General features: G+C 36.5%; 1 protein-coding gene across 2 annotated transcripts in view; it reads right to left on the minus strand.

Moving 5' to 3' along the window:
• SNX6 (sorting nexin 6) overlaps positions 1–22642 on the minus strand; it is a 62071-nt gene that overhangs the window by 8725 nt on the left and 30704 nt on the right. For both annotated transcript variants that reach the window (XM_049899235.1, XM_049899237.1), the window contains exons 9-13: positions 9996–10071; positions 8358–8397; positions 4246–4332; positions 299–458; positions 128–213 (exon numbers count right to left, since the gene is read on the minus strand). In XM_049899235.1, coding sequence (XP_049755192.1) covers positions 128–213; positions 299–458; positions 4246–4332; positions 8358–8397; positions 9996–10071 — 449 coding nt within the window. The remainder of the gene's footprint in view (positions 1–127; positions 214–298; positions 459–4245; positions 4333–8357; positions 8398–9995; positions 10072–22642) is intronic.

Here is a 22642-nt window from a genome sequence, read left to right on the forward strand (position 1 = left end):
CCAATTCAGGAACAGTTTTTACAGAATCCTTGTAGAAGATAACTGTCATTAAAGGATTATTATCCATTTCCCAACTCATTTCTAAATAAAAGGCACTTAAGTTATTAAGTCTTTAACATGACACTACCTTCGCATGCTTCAGTTCTAACTCTGCCAATTCCACTAAATTTTTTCTGAACGCAGCAACTCTTCTTGTCTTAAAATCTATAAGTTCTGTCAACAAAAAAAATTAAGATTAACTATTTAATGTATTTAACCATCTAAAACATCTTGTGAATGATGGTTAATGTAACAGTACCTTGTTTTGCGGACTCAGATATTTTTTCAAATTTCTGGCAACATAATTGTTGGGAAGTTTCAGCCTGCAGAACATCTTTATTTTTTGCTCTTGCTTTATCCAGTGCTTTATTAGCATTTTCATAATCCACTAGAGACCTAGATCTTCGATACAGGAGATCCTATAAAACAGAATGCTTCACAATCATACACCCCATGTTTCTAGTAGTTACGCTCAACCATCATCATCACCACTGTCATAATTAGAGTTAACACACTGAATACTATGTGCCACTGTCCAAATTCTTTTTAATAACGGCTTTATTGATATAATTCACATACCACACAATTCACCCATTTAAAATATACAATTCAATGATTTTTAGTATTTAGAGTTGTGCAACCATCACAATTTTCAAACATCACTTTCATCACCTCATTAGCAGTTGTTCTCGACCTCGCCATGCGCTGCTGCCCCCCACCCCAACAACTGCCCTACAGCCCTAGACAGCCAGTAATGTTTTCTGTCTCTACAGATTTGCCTATTTTGGATATTTCATAAAGATGGAATCGTACTATGTGGCTTCTTTCATTCAGCATTTTTTTTTTTTTGCCATTTTAGAAATGGGTTTATTGGATCAATTTCAAACATGTCTTTTTGGTCAGGCAGGCAAAGCTGGTAAAAATTATTTCACAAAAGCTGAGCTGAGCAGAGAACCTTCCTTCCGGCGGCTGATAAGAGCACTGGAGACCCAACGGTTGAGCACACAGAGGCAGGAAGCTATCTGTGTAGTGAACTATGTTTAGCTTACTGTGCTGGACCTGTATTAATAACTAAACAATCATCAAGGTTGTTGGATTATGATGCATTCGTTTAAAAAAAAAAAAAGCATGATGCTCTTTTTAAAAAGACTATTGACAAACAGGTCTTACAGAACTAGAGCAGGGTTGTTCAGTACAGACACCAAAGGCAGGACTCCAGTTAAGCAGCAGGACGTGGTTATTAGACCGTTACAGACTTAAATTAGGTGTTGAACCACCATAACTGGTGCAGGTTTGCGACACGATGGTATTTTTTACTACTGATAACCAAATCTTTTAGGCCCAGTCTTGTTCACCACAAATATAAGAATGTTCTTAATTGGGTATTTAAAAAAATTTAGACATGTTTTAATTTTTTTTTAATGATACTGTATTGTTTTTGGTGAAAGTTTACACAGCAAATTAAGTTCCCATTTAATAATTCATTCAGCATGTTTTCAATTTATTCATGTTGTAGCATAAATCAGTATTTTATTCCTTTTCATTACTGAAATTCATAGTATGAATATACCTCATTTTATTTATCTATTCACCACTGATGGTCATTTGGGTTGTTTTCATTTTTTGGCTATTATGAATAATGGTGCTATGAGCATTCATGTACAAGTTTTTGGGTATACACCTAGGAGTGGAATGCTGGATCAGATGATACCTCTAATCTTCTGAGGAACTGCCAGACTGTTTTCCAAAGTGCTGCACCATCTTATATTCCTACCAAATTTCTCTACATCTTCGCCAACATTTATTCTAATAGTAATTATGTAGTTGTTATTTTTATAGTTTTATATTGTCATATGATTGTAAGTTACAGTATTATAGTAATTTTTGATTAAATCCACTCACAGTGGATGTGAAATGGTATATAACTGTGGTTCTGAGCTGCATTTCTGTGTTCTGTGATGGCTAATGATGTCAAACATCTTTTCATGTGTTTACTGATCATTTCTAAGTCTTTGGAGAAATGTCTATTCAAATCCCTTGCTAAATCCTTTGCCTATTTTAAATTGAGTTATTTGTCTTTTTATTGAGTTGTAAGAGTTTTTCATATATTCTAGATGTGGATATTAGTCCCTTACCAGATTTATGATTTGCAAATATTTTCTCCCATTCTGTGGGTTGTCTTTCCACACTGACACAGAGAAGTTTCTAATTTTGATGACGTTCAATTTATTGTTTTTCTTTGGTTGCGTTTGTTTTTGGTGGCATATCTAACTTTGCCTATCCAAGGTCCCAGCAACTTATATCTGTGTTTTCTTCTGTAGACACTATTTGCAAAGGTTTTTTGACAATTTGATAAGAAATAAAAGAACTGCATTCCAATGCATCACTAATTGGATGGAACTCTTCTATACAATATCTCAATTCATAAATTAACAATTTGGACTATCTGAGCCACAAAAGTTTTCAGTGTTTTTAAGATGCTTTTATTTTTTTTAAATTTTTGTACTTCTAAGAGTTTTTAGTCTTAGACATAGACAGCCTTTTAAAAGGACGTTTGAATTGCCTAAAAATAAAATATATGCAATGGAATGTTACTCAGTCCTGATACATGCTACAACATGGATGAGCCTTGAAAACATTATAATGAGTGAAGTCAAGTTAATCACAAAAGAACAAATATTGTATGATCCCACCTATATGAAATATCTTTACCAGGCAAATGTACAGAGACCAAAGTTTACTAGTGGTTACCAGGGGCAGGAGGGAGGGAGAAAAGGGGAATCATTGTTTAGGAAGCATCTGTTAATGGTGATGGAAAACTTGGCAATGGATACTGGTGATGGTTGCACAACATGATTAATGTAATTGGTGTCACTGAATTGTACATGTAAAAAATGTTGAGTTGACGAATGTATTATATATATATTTACAAAAATAAAAAAATAAAATTAAACTAACTAATAAAAAAAATAAAATTAAACTAACTTCTGATTCTAAACAAGATGAAACAGACACATTTCTCCCTATTCCACCCAAAAGTTCTGGGCATTATACATAAACTGAACATAAGAAAACTCCTGAGAGAGGAGAAAAGAAGGCAAACTGGTTAGAGAGAAGTCAGGACTCGAAGAGACATGGCAGTGAGTTCTCTAGGTTTTTTTACTGCCTCTGTATCCTTGACTGGATACTTAAGAAGCCTGTAATATGGTACAGCTACTCTGGAAAAAGTTCTGGTAGTTTCTTGTAACACTATACATATGCATAAACTATGACACATGAATTACTCCTAGGTATTTACCTAAGAGAAATGAAATCATGTGTTCACAAGAGGGCTTATGAAAAAATTTTCATAGCAATTTTATTCATAAGTCAAAAACTTTAAATTGTCCATGTGTCCATCAATAGAAGAATGGACGCACAAACTGTGATATATTCATATAACAGAATACGAACATGAAATCAATATAAACTCTTGATACATGCAATAACATGGATAAATCTGAGAGACATTAGGAGTGAAAGAAGCAAGATATAAGTAGCATGATTCCATTTTATGAAATTTTAGAACACGTTAAAAAAAAACTTCTGGTTAAAAAAATATTAAAATCATTGTCTCTGGAGAATGGGAAAAGGACTGACAAGGAATGAGCATGATGAAACTTTCTGTTGTCATGCAAATATTCTATAAATTCACAGAGGACTGCGTTATACATGTGTATGTATTTGCCAATTTTCAGCAACTGTAGACTCAAGAATTTTTCATTTCAGTGTATGTAAATTTACATCAGAAGTAAAAACTAAAGAAATCGTGGACTCTGGTTAATGGTATGCATACTGAAGTATTTAAAGGAAAGTGTAGTAGTGTTTATAATTTACTTTGAGATGCAGCAAAAAATGATGATGAATGAATGGATAGCTATACAATAAGCAAGTACTGTAAAATGATACTAGGAGAATCTAGTATACTGGTATTCACTGTAAACTTCTTTTAAGTTCGAAGTTTTTCATATTAAAATGTTGGGAGCAAGTAGAAAAAAAATCTCAAAATGCTGAATTGACAAATGTTTTCTTACATTTTTACCACAATAAAACTAAAAAAAAAAAAAAGGCAATAAATCATCTGTAACAATCTTAAGTCGATCCATCTCTAAGAGACGGCTCTTTATAAAAAAGCTCATTTAAAAATACAGTGAACAATGAAGTTACCTTAGCAGCTTGAGATTCTCTTAAGTAATATTTCAAAAGATCAGAAAGTTTGAGGTCTTCATCAGCAGACACTCGTGCTTCTATTTTCTGAAAAAGGAAAACAAAAAATTGGATATCAGTGAATACTTCTTCTCTCAGAGTTCTCATTAATATTGTAAAAAAGGTAAAAATCATACATAACTATAATATCCTTCCTATTTTATCTAGGTTTCCTCCCCTTTTCCTTCTTACTATCCCATTACTTTTCTTTGCAACTCTGACAAAAAATAAAAGGAAAACAGATGAAATCACATGAGATTAGTGAATTTAGGTAAGGACTATTCGATTGAAGTTTTTGATTATAAATGAGTTTCAATATCACCTTTCACCTTCATTCATATTTTCTCTCTTCATTTCAATGGCAACTGATACTACACATAGAATTATATGTATTTTAAAGTAATAAAGGCTGGCAATGGTAGTTTAGGTAATTCAAACCAATCCTCCTGCTGAGGACAACTAGAAAACCTAGTCAAAGCATTAAAAAATGTGCTTGAAGACATAAAGGATAATAAACAGATGTGGTAATTTTGAGCTGGATGGAATGGGAAGCAGTCACGTCAGAACAAAAAACGAGAACTCTTCAATTTGGAGAGAGAAAGGATAAAGAAGGATGCGTCATATCAAGTAAAGGCAGTATGTAGACCTTGCTGGGATCCTGACTCAAACAAACTCCACTGTAAAAAGCCATTTATGAGACAACTGGGGAAATCTGTATACTGGATATTTTATGGCATTAAGGGAAACCACTGTTAGTCTTATTAGGTCTGGTTAAGTACTGGTAATATTAAAAATAATTCTTATTTTTAAAAAGAGAATGCACAGAACAGAGTAAAAATGGACTATTTGAAAAATTTGGGGTAAAAGAAGTTTAAGCGATGTGGGGCAATGTTAGCATTCAGGAAATCTGGGTGAAGTGTGTACAGGAATTCTTTGTTATATTCTTGCAACTTTTCTGTAAGTCTAAAATTATCACTGAAATAAAAAGTTAAAAAAAAAAAAAAAAAACTAAACTAAACACCCACCTGAATGGCTAAAATTAAAAAAAAAGGAAGCTTGTGCAGCAACCTGAACCTCACGTTCATTCTGGCGGGAGTGTAAACTGATATAATTACTCTGGGAGACAGTTTGGCAGAACCTACTTAAGCTTTTCATACAGATACCCTCCGACTCACCAATTTCCTGCCTAGTTACTAGTTACATACCAAAAACCAAACCAAACCTACAGTTACATACACACAACAGAAATGTACACTTAATGATCAGCAGAAGATATACAAGAATGTTCTTGGCAGCATTATTTGGAAAGAGCTCCAAACTAGAAACTGTCCAAATGACTACCAAAAGTAGAACAGATAAAATAAACTTAGGTATATTCTTACAATGGAATACTATACAGCAAAGAGAATGAAGGAACTCTTTGCGGATGACTCTTATGGATATAACGTTGAGTAAATGAAGCCCAATTAAAAGGATATGTACTGCATAGTGCATTTACATAAAGTATAAAAGCAAGCAAAACTATTATCTGCTATTAGAAGTTAGGATAGTGGTTACCTTGTAGGAGATAGAGACTTAGAAGGCAGCTATGGGGTATGTGCGCGTGTGCGTGTTCATGTGCATCGTCTGGATTCCTGGTAATATTTTATTTCTTGGTCTGGGTGTTGATTACACAGGTATGTTAATATGGAAAGATTCACTGGGCTATATACACTTCTGATACGTGCTCTTTCCTATATGCATATTTCAATAAAAAGTTAGAAAAAACCTGAAGCACCTTAAAACTACTACTTTAAGGAGCCCTGGTGGTGCAGTGGTTAACGTGATGGACTGCTAACCGATGGTCAGTGGTTTGAAACCACCAGCGGCTCCACGGGAGAAAAATGTGGCAGTCTGCTTCCATAGAGATTTACAGACCTGGAAACCCTATGGGGTCGCTATGAGTTAGAATCAACTCAACAACAGTAGGTTTAGTTTGGTACAGAGAAATAAACTTAGGAAACTTCATAACCAAATAAATAAGAGTATAGACACACCTGTTCAAAATTAACTTAGATAAATCAATCGATAACATGCTAGAAAGGTGTGGCTGTTTTAAAATATGGCTCCTCTCCTTCCATTGAGAAGTAGGGTCTGTGTCCTCTCCCCTTGGATCCTGACTCTAAGACTGCTTGACCAATATGGCAGAAGTGGTGCTGTGCTAGTTTCCAGGCCATGGCCTTAAGAAACTAGCAGCCTCTACTTCCTGTCTCTTGGGCTGCTCGCTCTTGGAACTTAGTCACCATGTTGTGAAGAAGCTTAAGCAGCTCCACAGAGAGGCAACATGAAGGTGTTCTAGCCGACAGCCCTAGTGTCAATCTCACACATAGGAGTGAAAGAGTCTTCAGATGATTCCAGGCCTCCGCCTCTGTATCTTCCCAGCTGAGGCTCCAGACATGGAGCAGAGGCAAGCCATCTCTGCTATATCCTTTCTGAATTCCTGACCTAAAGAATTCATTAGCATAATGAAATGGTTATTTTATGCTACTGATTTTGGGATGCTTTGTTATGCAGCAATAATAACCAGAACAACACGCAAACACTAAAGGAAATAAGGACTTGGTCATGGAAACGAGTCACCCAGATCTCTTTTAAGATAAACTGCTGCAAGGAGCATGGTTGATTGATATCCTCAAATACAATCCCTCTGGATCCACAACCGTGTTCATGACAAGTTTATGCTCCAACTTCCATTCCCCACGGCAGGCTGCACCCAACCAATGACAGCTCTGGAGGTAGTACTACATGCCAGCCTATTCTTACCTGATGTGGGACTCCTCTAACGAGCAACCCTGGCTTAGGGACTCCCCACTGGCCTCGCTGAAACTTTCTTAGAGCTCTGCTGCAGCCTAAGACTTTTCCTACACATTCCTCTCCCCTGCCCCACCACCAGGTATCAAGCCTGCATCGAGGTCTAAAGGCTCTCCCTGCCTACTGCTACTCTTTCTCTTTACAAAGGTGTTTCCTCCGATAAATCTCTTGCACACCTGATCCCATTTTGATGTCTGCGTCTCAGAGGAACCTGAACTGAAACAAGGTTATTTTGTGACAGTCCATATTCTTTTTTTTTTTTTAAAGGCTATGATATACTTTATATAAAGTTTGAAAATAAATCAAATAACACAATGCTTCATTTGGGAATACATACATATGTAACCAGAGTATAAAAAGGGCATGGGGATGATAAACACCAAATTCAAAACACTGGTTACCTCTGGAGAGGAGGGGAAGGAAGCACAGAAAGTTACACAGGAAAATTTAACCACAGCAGTGGTTTTTAGGTACCTATTCTTTTCATGTAAATGCACAGGAAAACAACTGTATCTTCGTAGAAAACACTCACTGATATCAAAAGCAGAATGACGGACTATATTGTCTCCAGTATTACACCTATGTTTTTAAGGACTTCTTCCTTTTATTACACATCACTCACAACTGGCAAGGTCATGCTGGATTTGGAATTCTACACTGGACTAGGCTCCACCAGTCTCAGCCAAGTACCATTAAACATCTGATAAACACTTTCACTATTCAATCAACTGATGAAAATGTTCAATATTACTGTATCTGGGGCTGGTTCCTGAAAATCAAGACTATGTCCATATTAAATAATGACTACTATGAGTACAACCTTTCTGCAGTTGTACACCAGACTCACAGTTATACAACTTATTTTAGAACACTGTGTCATGGAGGATCAAAAGCAAAACAATTTTGGCAAAGTTATAATGAACCTATGATTTTCTCCTAGTTTTAAAAAAAAAAACCCAGAAGAGGATCATTCTTCATAAAAGTAAACTCAGTCTCCAAATGGATATGTTTGATGATCGAGGATATAAACTCTTACATATACCAAATACCAAAAGGCCATAACAAAAACGGAATTTCTTGAAAAACTCTCAACTGAATCCAAATCTCTCCCTTCCTCCTAAGTTTAACCCACGTTCCTCAAAAAAGTGAGACACAAATGTAACAAGTTAAATAATACCACACACAGAGATTTAGATTCCTAAATGTTAATGAGTGGTACTTACTCTTGTTTTATCAAACAATTCTGAAACTTTGAGGAAAAACCTAGAAGGGAAAAATATTTTCATCAGAAGCTACTTTTGAAATAATTTTTAATTTCAAATGTTCAGAGAACATGTCTCTAAACCACATTAATAATTAACATTCTGATCTCATTACGGTAACATTTAATGCTCTTGTTAGCTACAGACTTCACTTAGTTCAATAAAAATCTCTTTGTACTTCCATCCATGTAACAGACTACATGAAATCTGTCATTACATAAAATCTGCCCATTTTGCTTCAAGATGGCAGATTAAGCCCTATGTTAAAATTTATCTTGGTATTCTTTACTAATATGCCGTATAATACTAAATAAAGCCTATACCTTCAAAATAATTATAGAAGCACAGAACAATCACATTCAGAAACAAAAGGTTTGTTTAAAAGGAAAACACTGAAGTTGGAGCAGTTCTTTAAGTATCTGATAGTTATCAGACCCTTCAAGAACTTTTACCAACAGATACTAACATTTCCAAAGACCTGCTTTGTTTTGGGGGGAAAAAAAAACATATTAACTACCGAATAACCAATTTCTACCTCAGAATTCACTTTAACTAAATACCCTATATGCCAAATGCTGGCACCAATTAAAAAATCCTAATGCTAACTCTTAAGGGATAATCTGTAAAATATGTAATTATAAAGGGTATTATAATTGAAAGCAAAAATACAAGTTTATGAACTTTCCTTTCTTGAAAAGAACCTGCTTTGACAGGTTAGCTAACACATGACAAGACTGAGTTTTATCTTCGTATCAAAGACTATGAACTATTTGGGAAGGCAGTATGGTAATTAGTGTGAGCGATGGTACCGTGCTTTGCTCAAAAGCTTGGATCTTAAATTTCTACCTAGAGGATATACTAGAGGAAAGTTCAAGGATGTGGTTTGAAGAAAGGCACGGAGTATGAAAACAGCTTTCCCACTTAAAAAACATTTTTAAATAAATTTGAAATATTTTCTAAGGAAGAGTTGGGTTTAAACAATACTACATGAGCAACTAAAATCAACTTAACTACGACTACATTAAAATTAAAATGAAAAACTAGCATAAAGTAAATAAAGGGCAGCTGTGTAAGCAAACTTCCAGAGAGCTTTTCTACACTAACATGCTTAACACTTTCCCTACCCAGTCGCGCCCTAGGACTGCTTAATACTCACTTTACTGTAAAATCTACAACAGTCAGCCTCTTCAGAAGTGTAAACCTCTAGCCTAGTTTTACTTTAAAAGTCAATTTGGCTTCCAATAAAATACATACATATATATTCTAATTACAAATGAGCATTGCTTATTTATGATAAATTTTCAAAACCTATGATATAAATTCTCTCTTTTCACGCACTCAAATCAGACCATTTTCATCATATGAAACACTGCAAAATTATATATTAAAATTTATTTTATTCCTCAGATTTAAACATACAGGAGAGAAAAGGGAAGGGAAAAAAAGGACACCAACCCACGTTTATGACAAAGCTCCTTATTATCAATGTGTTTTTTGGACAAAATCATTGCAAAATGCCGACCTAAGTCAGAAGTATTACGTGTTCCCAGACCGCCAACAGAAATTTTCTCATTTAATGCTTTTAATCAAAATTCTTACTTGCATATATCTGTAGAATCCTGAGTTCCTAAAGCATATAATGAAGAACCAATTCTATTGTAATCATCTGCAGCATCTACGGAGAAAAGTTTTAAAGATTTAATATATTTAATCACTGAATCAAAAACACTTAATGAGCACCTACCTGCCAAACAACAATGTGTAATATGTGAAGGAAAATGATACAAACAACTATAATTCAATATGATAAATATTATACTAGAAGTAGATACTGCTTTCAGAGCAGGGAGAAGAGATGATTCCATCTGATTAAGTCAGGGAAAGATCTACAGAAGCTATGAAATGAGTTGTGGCTTGTAGAATGAGTCAATCTTTACCAAGCAAAGTAGAAGGGAGAACAACTTGGAAAAGGAACATGGGTAAAGGCCAAGAGTACGTTAAGAATGTAATATATTCAGAGAGCCTCCTGGGACTGTGGGACTATAGAGTAGTGGATGGAGTCAGAGATGGAAAAATAAATTGGAACCATCTTCAGAAAGAAGGGTCTTGTAAGCCAGGATATTTGGATTTGGTCTTGTGGTAATACGTATTAATAAACATTTTTCAATCATATCAAAAATAAAAACCCACTACCACCAGATTGATTTTGACTCACAGCAACCCCACAGAGTTTCTAAGGCTATAAATATTTTAAAAAGCAGACTGCCATGTTCTTCTCCCACAGAGCCACTGGTGGTTTTGAACTGCTGACCTTTTGGTTAGCAGTCGATCGCTTTACCCACTGCCTCATCAGGGCTCCTTTTCAATCACAGTAGTGTCATAATCAACAAAACAAAAAAACCTCTACCGCCTGGAGCAAAGATTAGAAGTGAAGAGACACAGAAGGCATAGTGACCAACCAGGAAACTACTGCAATAATCTGGTCACAAATACTAAAGGTCAGGATCAAGACAGCAAAAAAGTGGGAACAGAGAGGTATAATACGTGGGTTTTAGGAACAGTAGACCTGAGGTACCGGGAGCAATTATGGAGCTTGGGAAGCTAGATGAACGGTGGCACCGTTGCCTGTAGGTGCGAGGAGGCAAAACACAGAAGTTCAGCACACCATGTGAGCGTAGGGTTCACTTCACAGGACAACATACTTGTTAAGAGGAGACTATAATGGATGCTTCTAGTAGTTTCAGAAAAAGAATAGTATAGAGCAATGGTAAGAGCATGGACCTGGAACCAGAGTGCCTGGGGTCCAATTCTGGCTTCCCAATTTAACCAGCTTTATGACTTAGCTAAGGTATATTACTTAACCTTGCTGTGCCTCAGCTTCTTCCTCTGGAAATGGTGATAATAATGGCACCCACTTCATATTTACTTATTTAGAGAATTAAATAAGTTAATGTTATTATGTGCCAACACATCACAAGCATACAATGCTATATAAATGTTTGATATTATTAATTAATGAAATCCAAGACACATCTACTTTGTATCCAAATTCCCACTTACACTAGTAATATTTTTATTTATTCCCTAATAAAACAGTACTTCTTATATTACACTTAAGTTGCACAAAATTACATTTAACCGATAAGGCTGACACTTAGTGACTCTATTACTTATTGTTACCCAAAGCAGATCCATTCTGAATCTTGTACAGAGAAACTCTGAGTACAAACTTCAGACTCTGAAAGGTAACTTCTATATGTAACTCTTCACTATCATCTTAGCCTAAGAGTTTAATCAAAAAACTAGTAATACTTAAAAGTCACCTGAAGGTTGCAACTGATTCAAAACCAGGAATCAAAATGATTTTTATGTTTAACGTGGAACACATTAATATTTTATGTTTAAATTGACCCAGAAGTTACTTTTTAGCACAAGGAATTCCTGGATTCTAATATCTGGCTTTATAAAATAATCTTCTTTAGCTGTTACATCATTATGTGATTATGGAAAATACACAGACTGCTCTGATTTTACATGAGAGAACTCAGAGCAACGCTGAAAAGCTTAGTTTTTTGTAATCCAGGGTAAGTTCCTTTATTATGAAAAAATAGTTTCTACTTTATAATTTTTGTTTTGTAAAATAGGTTTAAAATAGGTTTACTATCACCTTTCTTAAAGCAGCATTGCATTTGGCCAATAGAATAAGAATCACTAATATTTTCTTCAGTGTTCTTAACAGATGGTTCTCTACCTTCGTAGTCTCTGTTCCCATTGCATAAAAATACACACTGTCATAGGATTTATTACAAGGTTATTTTAATTTTCTGGTCTTCCTGTTTATCTCCCCTGCAAAATTATTAATTCCTTAAAGACAAAGACTTTATTTCCTTCATTTTGAAATCACACCATGCCTAACACAATGACTGGCAAATAGCAGGCTTGCTAATAACATAACAATTTTATAACTAAAATGTTTTTAAGAAATTAAGTAATACACAAAAAATAGGCCAGACTTACTGGCCTGACAGAGACTGGAGAAACCTCCAGAGTATGGTCCCCAGACACCCTTTTAGCTCAGTAATGAAGTCACTCCTGAGGTTCTCCCTTCAGCCAAAGATTAGACAGGTCCATAAAAAAAAGACTAAAAGTGGCAAGGACTAGAAGGCAGGAGGTGACAGGAAAGCTGGTAATAGGGAGCCCAAGGTCAAGAAGGGAGAGTGTTGACATTTCATGGGGTTGGTAACCAATGTCACAAAACAACATGTGTACTAACTGTTTAATGAGAAGCTAGTTTGTTCTGTAAACCTTTACCTAAAGTACAATTAAAAAATTAATAAATAAGTAAATAAAATATTATTAAAAAAAAATCTTTATTTGACCACCCTGAGAGGGAACACAACAGAGAGTCCCAGAAAGAACAGGAAAAAAAGTATGGAGCAGAACTCAAATTCACATAAAAAGTCCAGACTCAGTGGTTTGACAGAGACTGGAGGAACTCCTGAAACTATGGCCCCTGAACACTCTACTCTGTTAACCCAGAACTGAAACCATTCCCAAAGCCCACTCTTCAAAGATTAGAACAGGACTATAAAACAAAAACAAATACACGGTAGGAATGTGTTTCTAAGTTCAATCAGATACACAAGACCAAATGGGAGGCTCCTGTCTGGAGGCAAGATGAGAAGGTAGGAAGGGACAGGAACTGATCGAATGGATACAGGGAACCCGGGGTAGAAAGGTGGAGTGTGCTGTCACACTGTGCGGATTGCAACTAATGTCACAAAACAGTATGTGTATAAATTTTTGCATGAGAAATTAACTTGAGCTGTAAACGCTCATCTAAAGTACACACAAAAGATTTATCTTTCTACAAAAAAAAGACATATAGGAGGACTCCATTTTAAACCAAATTGAAACTTAAGGGCACTTCACTGCACAATTCCTAATATTACAATCAACACTAGTATGTATCATGTCATATTTACTAAGTTTTTCTCAACAGAGGATTAAATGTATGAGATATTTTATCCTCAGTGTCATTTTCTAAACAAGAAAAATAATACAAGACCAATTATGTGACTTGCCCAAGGCTCTAAAGCAAATCAGTAATGAATTCAGGAGGAATCCAAGTTTCTCACATTTTTACCCTATATTTCTTGATGGTAGAACAGACAGGTATAAACTATTACATTAAAAAAAATCTACAAATCACTAAGATACAAAACGTAAAAATAGTTCTTAACCCTTCCCAAAGATGACACAAAAAACAGAAGTTACCTGCCCAAAGGCTTCTTTAATTCCTTTCTATTACGGCACGTAACCATACCACAAAATGGAGCTTAATACTTCTAGTACAGTACCTACTGACTTGTTTTCATATCAGAGATTCTCAAGCTTTTTGGTCGTATGCCCCTTTACATTCTTAAAAACCGCTGAGGACCCTAAAGAGCTTTTTGTTTAGGTGGGTTTTATCTATCAATACTCATAGTATTAAAAAGTAACACTGAGGGGGCGGAGCCAAGATTGGGGAATAAACACGCTTCCGTTGAGCCCTCTTTACAACAAAGACCCAAAAAAACAAGTGAAACGAGTATATTTGTGACAAGCTGGGTGCACTGAGTGTCAAAGGCAAGCTTAGACAACGATCTGAGGGGCAGGGGGAGGAAGAGGCTGTTCAGAAGTGGAGAGGAGTTACCGGGCCTGAATCGCGGGGAGCCCTCAGGCACCATTCCCGGCGTGGCAGCGGCGGTGGCAGCAGGCTGGTACTAGCATTCAGCCACTGTTTCCTTAGGGAGAAGCAGCCAGCCACACAGCCCACTCACACCTCCGGAACCTGAGGAGAACAGCGTGCTCTCGGCAAAAGCTAAGTACTTGTGTATACTTTACCATGCCCCCCCCCACCCCAAGCCGGGTTCAGCGGCTGAATCCCTGGGCCTGAGATAGACCCTGGTGAGCACCTGGAGCCATCCTCCCAACCATGGGGAAGGAAAAAATTTGCAACTGGGGGGAAAAGATAATTTGCTAGCTCCATTAACTGGGGGAGCTCAGGACAGAAGTGGCTCCTGTCCAGGCATAAACCGTCTGTGGACCTTGAGCACCTTTCCCTTCTGCATGGACCTGTGTGGGCCTATTTCGGGACAATAGGCCCTTGTTGGCAAACTCCAACCATTTCAGCTGTGCGGTGGAGGTGGGTGTTTGACGTTTGACATTGCTTTGCCTATTAAACAAGATCCTCACCTACCCACAACAGGGACCTAAGGACTGGTAGCTCCACTCAGGTCACCCAGCCACCTGCGACAGGGGCCCAAAGAAAACTGGTACTTCCCAGTCCTTACAACAAAAACTTTGAGTGCCCATGGTCCCTCTGCAGAACCCACCCACCAGCATGCTCTAGGGAACACAGATGCATTTTCCTCAGAGACACTTGGGGGTTGGTTCTCAGCCCCCTGCCTTGTTCAGAGCATGACCCCCTTCTGTAATCAGATACCGGTATACACGCCAATCACCCCGCCCCTCTAAGACTGGAGGACAGAGCCTGTACCACACAGTTGATATCAGCTACATGGAAACCTGAGCTGAATTCATACAAGAAAACTGGATGGACTCCTAGACTGATATGCGTAAGGCAAAAATAATCAAGCTAGCTCACTCAAGCAACCCATAAGGGTATACCAAAACAAAACAAAGCAAGCAGCTACGACACAGTAAGCAAGCATGAACTAATACAATAACTTATAGATGGCTCAGAGAAAACAGTCACTATCAAGTCACATAAAGAAACAGGCAATGATCACCTCAACAGGCTCTCAAAACAAAGAATACAGGGATCTTTTAGATCAAAGCGCATTCCTGGAATTACCAGATGCAGAATACAAAAGTTTAATATACAGAACCCTTCAAGACATCAGGAAGGAAATGAGGCAATATGCAAAACAAGCCAAGGAACACACAGATAAAGTAACTGAAGAAATTATTCAGGAACATAATGAAAAGTTTAACAAGTTGGAAAAATCCACAGACAGCAATCAGAAATTCAGAAGATTAACAATAAAATTACAGAATTAGACAACCCAATAGAAAGTCAGAGGAGCAGAATTGAGCAAGTAGAAGCTAAAATTTATGAACTCGAAGACAAATCACTTGGCACTAATATATTTGAAGAAAAATCAGATAAAAGAATTAAAAAAAATGAAGAAACCTTAAGAATCATGTAGGACTCTATCAAGAGAAATAACCTACGAGTGACTGGAGTACCAGAACAGGGAGGGCTAACAGAAAATACAGAGAAAATTGTTGAGGATTTGTTCACAGAAAACTTCCCTGATATTGTGAAAGATGAGAAGGTATCTATCCAAGATGCTCATCGAACTCCACATAAGGCAGATCTTAAAAGAAAGTCACCAAGACACATTATAATCAAGCTTCCGAAAACCAAAGATAAAGAGATAATTATAAGAGCAGCGAAGGATAAAAGAAAAGTCACCTACAAAGGAGAGCCAATAAGAATAAGCTCGGACTACTCGGCAGAAACCATGCAGGCAAGAAGGCAATGGAATGACCTATTTTAAAAATTGAAGGAAAAAACTGCCTGCCAAGAATCATATATCCAGCAAAGCTGTCTCTTAAATATGAAGGTGAAATTAAGAAATTTCCAGATAAACACAAGTTGAGGGAATTCGTAAAAACCAAACCAGAACTACAAGAAATGCTAAAGGGAGTTCTTTGGTTAGAAAATCAATAATATCAGGTATCAACCCAAGACTAGAACACTGGGCAGAGCAACCAGAAGTCAACCAGGACAGGAAAATCCAAAAAAAAAAAGCAAGATTAAAAAAAAAAAAAAAAGCCCAACACAGGGTAACGGTGATGTTATTATATAAAAGAAGACGACACTAAAATAATAAAGAGGAACTAAGAAATGTAATCATACATCTTCCATATGGAAAGGAAGATACAGTAATACAAAGAAATAAACATTAGTTTTAAATTTAGAAAAATAGGGGTAAATAATAAGGTAACCACAAAGGAGACAAACTATCCTAATCATCAAAATAAAATACAAGGGAAAAATACAGACTCAGCAGAAACAAATCGACAAAAACAAATATGAGGAAAGGACAATATATAAAGAAAATTTATTCAGCACATAAAATCAAGTGGGAAAAAGAAACTGTCAACACACAAAGACATCAAAATGATAGCACTAAATTCATACCTATCCATAATCACCTAGAATGTAAATGGACTAAATGTACCAATAAAGAGACAGAGTGGCAGAATGGATTAAAAAACAAGATCCGTCTATATGCTGCCTACAAGAGACACACCTTACGCTTAGAGTCACAAACAAACTAAAACTCAAAGGATGGAAAAAAACAACAATCATAAAAGACCAGGAGTGGCAATATTAATTTCTGACAAAATAGACTTTAAAGTTAAATCCATCAGAAAGGATAAGGAAGGACACTATATAATGATTACACCAAGAAGATATAACCATATTAAATATTTATGCACCCAATGACAGGGCTGCAAGATACATAAACTCTATCAGCATCGAAAAGTGAGATAGACAGCTCCACAATAATAGCAGGAGACTTCAACACACCACTTTTAGTGAAGGACAGGACATCCAGAAAGAATCTCAATAAAGACACGGAAGATCTAAATGCCACAATCAACGAACTTGACCTCGTAGACATATACACAACGCTCCACCCAACAGCAACCAACTATACTTTCTTTTCTAGTGCACATGCAACACTCTCTAGAATAGACCACATATTAGGTCATAAAGCAAGCCTTAGCAGAATCTAAAACACTGAAATATTACAAAGCATCTTCTCTGACCAGAAGGCCATAAAAGTGGAAATCAGTAACAGGAAAAGCAGGGAAAAGAAATCAAACACTTGGAAACTGAATAATACCCTGCTCAAAAAAGACTGATTATAGAAGACATTAAGGAGGGAATAAAAAAATTCAGAGAATCCAATGAGAAGGAAAACACTTCCTATCAGAACCTTTGGGACACAGCAAAAGTGGTGCTCAGAGGCCAATTTATATCAATAAACACACACATCCAAAAAGAAGAAAGGGCCCAAATCAAAGAATTATCCTTACAACTTGAACAAATAGAGGGCAATAAAAGAAACCCACAGGCACCTGAAGAAAACAAATAATAAAAATAAGAGCTGAACTAAATGAAATAGAAAACAGAAAAACAATTGAAAGAATTAACAAGACCAAAAGCTGGTTTTTTGAAAAACTCAACAAAACTGATAAACCATTGGCCTGACAAAAGAAAAACAGGAGAGGAAGCAAGTAACCCAAACAAGAAATGAGATGGGCGATATTACAACAGACCCAACTGAAATTAAAAGAATCATATCAGATTACTACGAAAAATTATACTCAAATTTCAAAACCTAGAAGAAATGGATGAATTCCTAGAAACACACTACCCACCTAAACTAACACAAACAGCAGTAGAACAACTAAATAGACACATAACAAAAGAAGAGATTGAAAAGGTAATCAAAAAACTACCAACAAAAAAAAGCCCTGGTCCAGATGGCTTCACTGCAGAGTTCTACCAAACTTTCAGAAAAGTTAACACCACTACTACTAAAGGTATTTCAGAGCATAGAAAAGGATAGAATACTACCAAACTCATTCTATGAAGCCACCATATCCCTGATACCAAAACCAGGTAAAGACACCACAAGAAAAGAAAATTATAGACCTATATCCCTCACGAATGTAGACGCAAAAATCCTCAACAAAATTCTAAGCAATAGAATCTAACAACATATCAAAAAAATAATTCACCATGACAAAATGGGATTCATACCAGGTATGCAGAGATGGTTCAACATTAGAAAAACAATTAATGTAATCCACCACATAAATAAAACAAAAGACAAGAATCACATGATTTTATCAATTGATGCAGAAAAGGCATCTGACAAGGTTAAATATTCATTCATGATAAAAACTCTCAGCAAAATAGGAATAGAAGGAAAATTTCTCAGCATAATAAAGGGCATTTATACAAAGCCAACATCACCCCAAATGGAGAGAGCCTGAAAACACTCCCATTGAGATCGGGAACCAGACAAGGATGCCCGTTATCACCACTCTTATTCAACATTGTGCTGGAAGTCCTAGCCAGAGCAATGAGGCTAGATAAAGAAAGGGCATCCAGATTGGCAAGGAAGAAGTCAAAGTATCTCTAATTGTAGATGACGTGATCTTATACACAAAAAACCCTAAGGAATCCTCCAGAAAACTACTGAAACTAATGGAAGAGTTCAGCAGAGTATCAGAAGAGTTCAGCAGAGTATCGGGATACAAGATAAACATACAAAAATCAGTTGGATTTCTCTATACCAACAAAAAGAACGTCGAAGAGGAAATCACCAAATCAATGACATTTACAGTAGCCCCCAAGAAGATAAAATACTTAGGAATAAATCTTACCAGAGATGTAAAAGACTTATACAAAGAAAACTACAGTACACTTCTGCAAGAAACCAAGAGACTTACGCAAGTGGAAGAACATACCTTGCTCGTGGACAGGAAGACTTAACATTATAAAAATGTCTATTCTACCAAAAGTGATCTAATACATTTAATGCAAGTCCGATCCAAATCCCAAGGACATTCTTTAATGAGATAGAGAAACAAATCACCAATTTCATATGGAAGGGAAAGAGGCCTCGGATAAATAAGGCATTACCGAAAAAGAAGAACAAAGTGGGAGGCCTTACTTTACCTGATTTTAGAACCTATTATACCGCCACAGTAGTCAAAACAGCCTGGTACTGGTACAACAACAGATACATGGACCAATGGAACAGAATTGAGAATCCAGACATAAATCCATCCACATATGAGCAGCTGATATTTGACAAAGGCCCCAAAACCGTTAAATGGGGAAAAGACACTCTTTTTAACAAATGGTGCTGGCATAACTGGATATCCACCTGCAAAAAAAATGACACAAGGCCCATACCTCACTCCATGCACAAAAACTAACTCAAAATGGATCAAAGACCTAAATATAAAATCTAAAACGATAAAGATCATGGAAGAAAAAATAGGGACAACGTTAGGAGCCCTAATACATGGCATAAACAGTATAGAAAACATTATAAAGAATGTAGAAGAAAAACTAGATAACTGGGAGCTCCTAAAAATCAAACACTTATGCTCATCCAAAGACTTCACCAAAAGAGTAAAAAGACTACCTACAGACTGGGAAGAAGTTTTTAGCTATGACATTTCTGATCAGCGCCTGATCTCTAAAATCTACATGGTACTGCAAAAACTCACCTGCAAAAAGACAAATAACCCAATTAAAAAATGGGCAAAAGATATGAACAGACACTTCACTAAAGAAGACATTCAGGTAGCTAACAGATATATGAGGAAACATTCACGATCATTAGCCATTAGAGAAATGCAGATCAAAACTACAATGAGATTTCATCTCGCTCCAACGAGGCTGGCATTAATGCAAAAAACACAAAATAATAAATGTTGGAGAGGCTGTGGAGAGATTGGAACACTTCTACACTGCTGGTAGGAATGTCAAATGGTACAACCACTTTGGAAATCGATTTGGTGCTTCTTTAAAAAGTTAGAAATAGAACTACCATACGATCCAGAAATCCCACTCCTTGGAATATATCCTTCCAAAATAAGAGCCTTTACATAAACAGATACATGCACACCCATGTTTACTGCAGCACTGTTTACAATAGCAAAAACACAGAAGCAACAAGGTGCCCATCAACGGATGAATGGATAAATAAATTAAGGTATATTCACACAATGGAATACTATGCATCGATAAAGTACAGTGAGGAATCTGTGAAACATTTCATAACATGGAGGAACCTGGAAGGCATTATGCTGGGTGAAATTAGTCAGTTGCCAAAGGACAAATATCGTATAAGACCACTATTATAAGAACTTGAGAAATAGTTTAAACTGAGAAGAAAACATTCTTTTGTGGTTATGAGAGGGGGGAGGGAGGGAGGGTAGGAGAGGGGTTATTACTAATTAGATAGTAGATAAGAACTACTTTAGGTGAAGGGAAAAACAGTACACGATACAGAGGAGGTCAGCACAGTTGGACTAAACCAAAAGCAAAGAAGTTTCCTGAATAAACTGAATGCTTCGAAGCCCAGCATAGCAGGGGCAGGGGTCTGGGGACCATGGTTTCAGGGGACATCTAAGTCAATTGGCATAATAAAAGCTATTAAGAAAACATTCTACATCCGATTTTGATGAGTGGTGTCTGGAGTCTTAAATGCTAGCAAGCAGCCATCTAAGATGCATCAACTGGTCTCGACCCACCTGGATCAAAGGGGAACGAAGAACACCAAGGACACAGGTGATTACAAGCCCAAGAGACAGAAAGGGCCACGTGAACCGGCGAATACATCATCCTGAGACCAGAAGAACTAGATGGTCCCTGGCTACAACCGATGGCTGCCCTGACAGGGAACACAACAGAGAACCCCTGAGGAAGCAGGAGAGCAGTGGGATGCAGACCCCAAATTCTCATAAGACCAGATTTAATGGTCTGACTGAGACTGGAAGGACCCTGGTGGTCATGGCCCCCAGACCTTCTGTTGCCCCACGACAGGAACCATTCCCGAATGCAACTCTTCAGACATTTGGATTGGACTGGACAATGGGTTGGAGAGGGATGCTGGTGAGGAGTGAACTTCTTGGATCAGGTGGACACTTGGGACTATGTTGGCATCTCCTGCCTGGAGGGGAGATGAGAGGGTGGAGGAGGTTAGCAGCTGCCGAAAAGGACACGAAAAGAGAGAGTGGACGGAGAGAGCAGGCTGTTTCATTAGGGGAGTAATTGGGAGTGTGTAGCAAGGTGTGTATGGGTTTTTATGTGAGAGACTGACTTGATTTGTAAACTTTCACTTAAAGCAGAATAAAAATTATTAAAAAAAAAGTAAAACTGAGAAAATTTTAAAATATTAATTCATTAAAAATAGCAGTACTAAAATTATATATTAATATAAAAAGCATTTTAAAATGAAAAATAACTATATACATAATTTTTTTTTTTAATTAGCGAGCAGAATGACAAACTTCTGCAAATCTGTTTAGTGTCTGGGTAACAGAAGATTGCTGAATTCTTATATCTGGTTCTGCATTTAATTTGCTGCAATTCAAACATTTGCTCCTGATTTACAAAAAAAAAAAAAAACTCTCAGAAAACTAGGAATTTAAGAGAATTTTCTCAACCTGTTAAAAGGCATTTAGGAAAAACCTACACCTAATAGCATAATTAACCTTAAGACTGAATGCTTTCCCCACAAGATAAGAAAGAAGGTAAGGATGTCTACCCTCACCACTTTCGTTCAATATTGTACTAGGTGGGGTCTAGCTGCTAGTGCAGTGGGGCAAGAAAAAGAAACAAATGGCATTTAAACTGGAAAGGAAGAACTGTAACTGTCTTTATTGAGAGAGGACATAATTATCTATGTAGAAAATACTAAGGAATCTACAAAATAGTTACTAGAACTAATAAATGAGTTTATTTAGCAAGGTTGCAATACATTAAGAGTTACATTCAAAAATACACTGTACCTCTACATATTAGCAAAGAATAACTGGAAATCGAAATGTAAAAAACACACTATTTACAACAGCATCAAAAAAACCAAGATATAATTAGGGATAAATCTGATTAAAGATGTACAAGACCTGTATGCTGGCAACTACAAAACATTGCCAAGAGAAATTAAAGAAGACCTAACTAAATGTGGCGACACACCAATACTGTTAAGATATCAATTCTCCCCAAACTGACCTATAGATTCTACACAATTCCCATCAAAATCTCAGCAGGTGCTTTTGAAGAAAGTGACAAGCTGATTAAAAAATTCATATAAAAATGTAAAGCACCTAGAGTGACCAAAATAACATTGATAAAGATAAGAACAAAGTCGGTGGGCTTATATATACCATCTGATTTCAAGACTTAATATACAGTTATGATAATCAAGACAGTGTGGTATTGGTGTAAATACTATCCAATTGACATAAATACCAATACTATTGTATTTCAATGGAACAGGCCTAAAAGATCAATAGAACAGGAAAAAGAATCCAGAAGTAAATCCATGAATGTATCATCAGTTGATTTTTGACAAACGTGCCACGGTCATTAAGCGGAGAAACAAACTTATTTTTAACCAGTGGTGCTGGAA

The sequence above is a fragment of the Elephas maximus genome, chromosome 10, assembly GCF_024166365.1.
Source record: "Elephas maximus indicus isolate mEleMax1 chromosome 10, mEleMax1 primary haplotype, whole genome shotgun sequence".
Classification (NCBI taxonomy): domain Eukaryota; kingdom Metazoa; phylum Chordata; class Mammalia; order Proboscidea; family Elephantidae; genus Elephas; species Elephas maximus.